This window comes from Nicotiana attenuata, unplaced genomic scaffold (assembly GCF_001879085.1).
Source record: "Nicotiana attenuata strain UT unplaced genomic scaffold, NIATTr2, whole genome shotgun sequence".
NCBI classification, from domain to species: Eukaryota; Viridiplantae; Streptophyta; class Magnoliopsida; order Solanales; family Solanaceae; genus Nicotiana; species Nicotiana attenuata.
The window spans coordinates 25,457-34,347 of NW_017675438.1; the positions used below are offsets into that span (position 1 = coordinate 25,457).

An 8,891-nucleotide genomic window follows, 5' to 3' on the forward strand; every position below is an offset into this window, starting at 1 on the left:
CCCCCCCAAATCACATAGCAAACTCATTATGTTTGGAATAATTCAATTACACTTAAATCAAAGTCAAGAAAAGATCTCAGAGTACTTAAGCATATACTTACACTAAACTATTATATTTTGGAAGACTAATTCATGCCATATATCTCTCTATTTGTTGCACATGTGAAGATCATATGTCCAATTATATATCCATGATTATACCAAGTGAAAACATTACAAAAAATACTGGAGGTGTAATCTATTAATTCTAATTTCATCATGCATTAATACTTAAGTGCTGCCTTCTAGTCTCACCAAAGGTCCTTTATCTTTTCTATCTTTCCTTTCCTCACTAGCCGACTAGATTTACTGTTTATATTTTCTAACCGATATACATAAAGTCAGGGGCGGAGCTAGAGTGACCTGAACGGGTTCGGCCGAATCCAGTAGCTTTGGTTCGAACCATGTATTTATCTTAAAAATTTCATTGAATACGTATATATTATTAATTTAGAACCAGTAACTTCAAACGATTAGAATTTCGAACCCATAAGCTTGAAATCTTGGCTCCGCCTCTGCATAAAGTATACATTAATTATATATAATTATACACATATTATACAGAATTACACATCTACCGACTATTTTTTAGTTTAAGAAATTAAATGAGCGATATTTGGATTAATTATTCAGAAAAAGGAACATCGAAGAATGGATTGTCAACATGCAAAAGTTTGAGAGTCACAGCCCCAACATGTCATGAACATCATTATCCACTGTTCATATGTTTTCTAAATAAAATAAGATCTATAATTTGCAAAGCACTAAAATAAGTTTATACAACCACCAGCCGGTTACGTAAAAAATAATTACAGGTAATAATTCATAATAAGTGAAAACAGTAATACTAAAAATAAGGTAAGTAAACAGCTACAAGTTAAAATACTTATAGTGGGCTTAGGGAGGAGGGGTTGGAGTGTGACAGATAGAGAGCGAGCACGCAGAGCTTTATGCATGGAATTTCCATGCAAGAACCATGTGTGCTCACTCTCTTCTGTCACTCTTCCTTCCTGCGAAGTGAAGTGATCCTGTCGTGTTACCTGTAAAAAATAGGATAGAGACTGTCGCGACACGTGATGCATCCAGTAGATAGTTTATCTCTGCAATTTAGTAAAGGATAACCCGATGCACTAAATTCCCCTTATGCATGAGGTTCCGGAAAGGGTTAGACCATATTAGATTTGTTGTATACAATCTTACAATTTCTACTTGAAGCTATTTTCACGAATTGAACCTGTGACCATGATCATAATCACGGGAACTTCTTTACCATTGTGTCAAAATTCTCTTCTTTCTTTGCAACCTATTAGGGTTACAAAATTAGAAGACATTTACTAGAACACTAAGCTCTTTCTTGCTTCTATGATAAATGATGTGGTTGTCCATCTAATTGAATTTTTATAGAAGGCTAAAAGTGGTGCTTCCTCTTCCTTTTCATATTCTTCAATTCCCTCCTTTATCCATTTGTTGATTAATTAAATATTAGAATTTATTAAACAGCCAATTATGATATATGCATTGGTTTAGTATCCGACATGTGTATGTTTAGCTCTTCTTTAATCTTTTTAACACTCCAATCATACTAATCCCGAATCAAGGAAGCAGTAATGACAAACTAGAATACTTCATTATTCTTTAATCACTTTCTCTAATGCAATTAAAAGTTCCTATGATTTTTTAATCCTTTTATCCTTTCTCCTTTTAACAGCATTAACGACTTTGGAATCACTTGATGTTTCCCCTTCAAAAGCTTCAAATTAATGCGGCTGCTGGCCAATCCAATTAGATAGGTTTAATTCGATGCAAAGCGAAGAACCTTACCGGGGCTTGACATGCCGTGACTCCTCTTGAAAGAGAGGGGTGCCTTTGGGAATGCGAACACAGGTGGTGCATGCTTGTCGTCAGCTCGTGCCGTAAGGTGTTGGGTTAAGTCCCGCAACGAGCGCAACCCTCATGTTTAGTTGCCATCGTTGAGTTTGGAACCCTGAACAGATTGCCGTTGATAAGCCGAAGGAAGGTGAATTTAATTTATGATGATTAATTCAGATGTTTTGATCAATTCAGTCTCCTAAATATATCTGGTCCAAAATAGTTGTCGTTTAAAAAAATCAAGGTATGGTAAATTATTTTTTTTCCATTTTGCCTTTAGTATTAAATGTTCTTGAAAGTAAAAACATTGATTATATAGCACAAAAAAACTTGAAAGTGAAGAGTAATATTAAATAAGGTTATAGTTAGTTAAAAAGCGCTCTTATTATTAGTTTCTTAAGGGATATGTAAAAAAGAAATACGATAATTAATATGGACCGAATGGAGTAATAACTGCATGATGTAACCATCTATAAAAGATGTGATTAGTGAATTATAAGGCAAGTTACATTCTATAACATGTAAAAATTAAGACACTAGTATATAAGTTAAATCGTTTCAAGAATTAAAACTTCCCCGGCTTCATCAAGGTAGGCCTAGTAAGTAAAAATGTTTTGAGTAAGCATTAGCTCAAAAAAAAAGGTTTTATATATTGGATTTATCAATCTAGTTTAGTATTATTCTCGTCCAGTTTAAATATATCACTATAATAGTATGATATAACCAATTACACAGTTTTAATTTGTGTTCTCTATCAACAACTTACAATGGAGTTTAAAGAACAACTAATAACTAATTAAAAGTAAGTTCTTCTTCTTAATATATGGAAGACAATCAGAGGCGGCGTCAGGATTTCATCTTTATGGGTTCCAGATTTTAGAAAGGCGACTTTAAGTGCTAATAACTGGGTTCTAAATTTAATATATGTATATATTTAATCAATTTCTTAAAACAAATACATTGTTTGGACAAAAGTTATTAGGTTCGGCCGAATCCATATCTGAGATTCTAGCTCTGCACCAGAAGACAATTCAACCAATATAAGTTCGACACACATATATGAAAGACAACCAATAAAAGATCGACAAACATTCAGCAGTATTATGTTCCAAAAACTCAAAAGTCTTTCACTAATTAATTAGCACTTAATTATGCTAGCTTTTGCATTAAACAAAACTACTTTCACAAGAATCATCAAATTAAGCTGAGCATATTAACATACTGGAGAGCATTATCATTGTGACATCATGCCTTTCCAACATTCCCTATAATATTGTACTACTATATTTTTGCTAGTTAATATCGATAATGTGAGGAATTTTTAGATGTGTTTCACAAGAATTGCTAGACCAAGTTGCTAGATGTGTTTCGGTATAAGGGATGTCATGGAGTGGTAAGTATTCCGTCATTCTTAATCAGAGGTATCGGGTTCGAGCCCCGGGTATGAAGCCGCCTTTGTCAGGGAGCCCTTTACCCCCAATGTGGACTATTCGGTGCGAATCCGAATTTAGTCGGGCCCCAATGCAGGTACTGGACACCAGGTGGGAAATAAAAAAAAGGGATTGTTCCACAAATAGCTGGTCAGATTCAGTATTTACTTTTTCTAACCGGTATACATAGATTATACACGATTATACATACATTATTCATAAATTATACATATATTATACTTCTGCCGGCTATTTTCAATTTAAGAGATTAGGTGAACTGCTATTTGGCTTAATTTCTTTAGAAAAAAACAAGTCAAAGGTAGGGCGATATAGTCATAGTCAAAAGCTCTTCTATTACAAATAATATGAATCGTCTCATCAGAAAGATTGATTATTTCCGATGAGACGATTCATATTATTTGTAATGTATTTGATTCTTTTTCTTTTTATGGGTCACGTAGAAATGTATTATGTATGAGTGGGCGTGACGAGTAGTATATCTAAAAGGATCATAACTCATTTATTGAAGCAATTATCAGTAAAATCATCAATCATTTATTGAAGCTAATAAAGTTCAATGGATCAATACATCTGGACAAAGAAGTAGATACAAAAATTGAAATCCTGTAATTTATTTGAGCATATTAACCTAGTGAAATGTTATATACAAAAGGCAGTGATTTCTCCTCTAAAAAATGATGAGGCTAGGAATTACTCTAAAATGTAAGATATGTTCTTATCATAGTTGCACCAGTTGGATCAGATAACAGATGTCTGATTAAGCCTTTTCTCATGTCATTTGGTGCAATAATAAACATGTAGAAGGCAAATAACATGAGGTCTGCTGATGAAAGACTAGAGCCAAGAAATCCTTGCCACATCCTGCAAGAAGTACACTTCTCATTAGTACTGTTGAAACCAGAAGTTTTTCTTTTTGTATTCGGGAAGGACTTAACTTATATACACTGACAGTCTAAAGATTTTACGCTATTGGGATTCTTATGTTAGTTGGACATATAGAAAACTTGTACGTAGTTTTTGTTTTGATTTTTGTTTCGTATAATGTTGACATGAGAAGAATTTAAATGGGGAACATGGTCATGGAGGATTCATATAGCCGCCAGAGGCGGAGCAAGGATTTCAAGTTTATGGGTTCGGGATTCTAATCGGTTTAAGCTATTGGGTTCTAGATTAATAATTTATATATATTCAATAATTTTTTAAAGACAAATACAGGGTTCGAACCAAAGCTACTGGGTTCGGTCGAATCCGCTCGGGGGCACTCTAGCTCTGCCCCTAATAGCCGCTCCAACTTGTTTGGTACAGAGGGCATAGTTGTTGTTGTTGTTGGTGGTGGTGGTATTAGTGTATCTTAACCTGTTGTATCATGTTGCCCTGCCTTATTTTCTGTGTTGCTGATCTCACATATTAAAAAAAGTTACATGTAGTTGTTTTTTTGGTCATCTTGTAGCATAATTTTTTTTTATATTGTCAGCATATAAAAGTTAAACTAGTTTGGAAAACGATGCCACATGATCGAAGATAACGGGGTGATGGAGCAAGATCAAACCATACCATTTTGGCACACGGAAGAATGCGCGGAAAAATGACCTAATCCCCTCAATATCCAGCTGCAATATGAGTGCCAATCCAAATAGGAAAAACGATCGTTGCCTTTTTCGTTCTTGTGGCCAAAGGGTGTTCCAAGCTGAAGAAAATATGAGCAATTTGCTGAGTCTATAAAGGTCAGGACACTATCAATGCAGTTAAAAACTAGTATAATTGGATAACAAGTACCTTGAGTTGAGATACTTGTGGTACTTGAACTGGTAACCATGTTCTTGACATGATTTTGTCTTAAAATATTAGCAAGTACGGAGGCGCATTTTGGCGCCTCGGACAGTGATCTGACAACTGAATAACCTGTTTATGCAGTAGAGGAAGTTTCAGAAGCATTGCATTTAAAGAACACAGTAATAGTAATGTATTTCTATTTTCTTCTCTTATTACCTGTAGCTGGATGAACCATGCTAGCAGCAGCGCCAAACGCAAGTGTTTTCTGCTCTGTATTTGGCAACGATCCACCAACTGGTATGTAAGACCATTCCTGCGTAAAATTTTGTTATCGTCATTTTTCAGTCATTCTCTAGTGTGTTCACGGGGAGCCTTAGCGTAACTGGTAAAGTTGCTGCCATGCGACCAGGAGGTCAGGAGTTCGAGCCGTGGAAACAGCCTCTTGCAGAAATGCAGGGTAAGGTTGCGTACAATAGACCCTTGTGGTCCGACGCTTCCGCGGACTCCGCGCATAGCGGGAGCTTAATGCACTAGGCTGTTTTTTTCTCTAGCAAAAATTGCACATAACTAAAGGTAGAGTGGATTACCTCCTCGTAGATTTTTTTAATTTTTATGCCCAATGTGTTCAATCGTAACATCAGTTTTTTCTTTAACAGATCAAATGGCATTGCATCTTTTGAAGCCAAACAAGTTTCCTGCAGATAGATACTTTTGTCTGTCACACAAAGCCAAGTAGTAAAGTGTGAGGCATAATGTCAAAAACGAACCTCGAAAAAGACTCTTGTTTTAGTCATGGGCATGGCATATAAAAATGTTGGATATTTAGCTTCTAAAGATTGAGCGTCGTGTCTGACATAGTCTCTGTAATCCATGAAAACCATCAGGCTTGGATCATATGGATTGTTATCCACCTAAAAATTTGGCGAAAAGAAAAGACGAATGATCATATAATTGCAAAAGTAGCCAAGTTAGACGTCAAAACTTATAATTGGGAAATGCAGATAGCAGTTTCTTGGATGTGCAAACCATTATAGTAGTTTCCTTTTGTCTGATGAATAGGAAATCCCATTCTAAGTTTACAACAGAAACAGAATCGCCAAGACGAGCAGTGTAAGGATAGCCCAAAAAAGGAATAATGCAACAATTTGCTCATATAAACTCGTAATGATAACTACAGATAACAGTCTAAAGTCTTCGGGTGCATAGCATGAAAAAACTTCAAAGTTACTCTATGTTTGATGATATTTTTCTACCTCAACTTCCACTCCATAAGCTGTTTGTACAGAAACCCGAGGACCTCCCAACTCATATTGCAAGAATTTCCCGGAGGCGGCTCCAGATGCAACAGTGACAAACCTGTTATCATAAGTTAGAAGATTTCAAAACAAGGATGCAGTTAAGTTTCTTGTGTGAACAAGCGGTCGAACTATACCTGCAGGGAATCACAATATCGCCCTCGCATTCTACAAGACTGTGGCCACTTGTGGACTCAACGATCCTATCCACTTTCGAGTTAAGATATAAAACACCTGCCTCCACACACCTAAGAAGATTAATGTGAATTACAACCTCAATTGTAAAGAATAAATCAACAACTCTAGACATAAGGAACAAGTTCAGTGAATTTAACCTTTTGAGTAACTCCTCGTGCAATAAATGGCGACTAACTCTTCCATAAGCACGACCAATAAGAATTGGATCGGCATCATCAAGATATACAATGGTATCCCTCCAAACATGTTCAATGCATGCTTGAAGCCCGAGATCTGAAAAAAGAAAGTATAAGCATATGTCTAAATTAAGCTCCAGAGAACAAGAGGTTCTGTTTCTTGAAAGGTTATGTAGAGAAAAGGACTCTCCATAAAAGCGAAATAAGGATTACGACCTTTGAACTCATCCTCCCAAACACCATAGTTATTTGTGAAAGGAAGATCAGGACCAACGAGCCCCACGTTCAACCCGAGTTTAGCAGACTCCGCGGCAAGAGCAAGACCAGCAGGACCACAGCCAATGACCACCAAATCCAGTATAGTTTGTCCAGCTGATGATATTTGTCGCAACTGCAAGCTGAGATAGTATGATGGACAAAGCAATATAGTTTGCTACAATATAAGAGTTAAAATAAATTGCAGACATAGTTGCTGCAGTATGGTAGTTTTTCTAGCTTCTTCATTTCTTTCATACTGCATAACTCTTAACTCACATGGAATTCAATGTGTGATAATTTGGAATAAAAGACAATGTCATAAAAACACCCTCCATTTTGTGAAGCCATGGTTATTATAGGATGTTAAATCTCATTTTAAAGAGTTTATCTTCTATATATATACACTAATCAGATCGCCTAAAGGATCTATAACAGTCCATAATAAGTGGGATTAGTAATCGCGAACATAAGGTAAGCAACCTGGTACAAGTTAAAATGCACTGATAGTGTAAGATTTTGTCACACTACCACTGTACACTATAAGTTTGTTTCCTTTTTAAACAGAGTTTGACTTTAATTAGCTGAAAGTGTAAAAGAATATTTACACTATCAACTCACCTAAAAGATAACTATAGGTAACCACATTTACAATAAGTGGAACTGATTACCTAGAAAATAATGCAGTTAACCTGTTATAAAGGTTAAATTACATAGATATTGATAAAAAATTTATACTGACAATGTATACAAGTTAAAGGATAACCTTGGAGCAACAGTGGTGTGACCAAAGGTTCGAACTGTGGAAGCGGCCAGTAATGCTTGTATTAGGTAGGCTATCTTATATCACATCCCTTCGGACCTGTCCCTTCCCCAAACCCTGCGTGAATATTAATGTGGGATGCTTTGTGCACCGAACTGCCCTTTTAAGGGTCCTTTGGTATGATAGATTAGCAAAAATAATCTCGGGATAAAAATTTAGTACTGCCTTATCCCTTATTTGGTTAATAAGCCCGGAATAAGTTATTCCATGATTAAAAATAGTATCGGGATAACTTATAACTGCCAGAGGATGAAATAGTAATCCCAGGATAAGTTATTCGGGAATAAAACAGTAAAATTGACAATCACAAATTAATAGAACATACCAGATTAATAGAACATACCAAACAGTCAATAAGAAATAACTAATCCCAACATAATTAATTCCACTATAACTAATCACTTGCTCATCCCAACATAACTTGTCTTCAAACCAAACGACCCCTTAACTTATACAAGTTAAATCCTTTTAAATGTGGAATCAAGAAATTCACCTTATCAGAAAGCTTAGACTGCAGATCCATGTCTTTATTCTGCTGCATTTGAACAAAAACAAGTTCTGAACCACCAGCTTTTATATAATCTTCTTCATCAGCAAAATCTTCTTTAACTACTACACAACTCTCACTTCCACTACACTTCACTTTCATATGTATAGGCCAAAATGGTTGCTTTTTTCTTGGCATAATTCTCCTTCTTCCTAATGATTTGAATCTCGGACACGTAAAAACCGCCATTGTAGCAAAATTCCGAGCTCCAATACACTCCATTTTTGAGAATATATTATCTCAATGTATATATACTCTTTCTATGGCTCCTCTAGTTTTATTTTTCTTTTCTCGAGATTTTTTAAAATATGAGATTTTCTTTCATTGGTTTAATGGGGTTTTGAAAATTGAAAAAGCATGAAAAAATAGCAAGAATTGAAGTTGAATTAAAATGGAGTTTTGTGAGTCTTTGCTGGTTTTTTGGATGGACAGAGAGTGAAGCTATGGATAGGAAGGAGGGAAGCT

General features: G+C 35.5%; 1 protein-coding gene across 1 annotated transcript; it reads right to left on the minus strand.

Moving 5' to 3' along the window:
• Window positions 1-3,873: 3,873 nt before the first annotated feature.
• Window positions 3,874-8,891, minus strand: LOC109220074 (lycopene epsilon cyclase, chloroplastic). Its single transcript, XM_019384536.1, has 11 exons — window positions 8,373-8,891; window positions 7,018-7,192; window positions 6,763-6,898; window positions 6,565-6,675; window positions 6,386-6,488; window positions 5,900-6,043; window positions 5,720-5,827; window positions 5,349-5,445; window positions 5,136-5,261; window positions 4,914-5,046; window positions 3,874-4,220 (listed from the first exon to the last, which is right to left on the minus strand). Exons 1-11 carry the CDS (start codon window positions 8,646-8,648, stop codon window positions 4,055-4,057), a joined length of 1,575 nt encoding a protein of 524 aa, XP_019240081.1. The 5' UTR covers window positions 8,649-8,891; the 3' UTR covers window positions 3,874-4,054.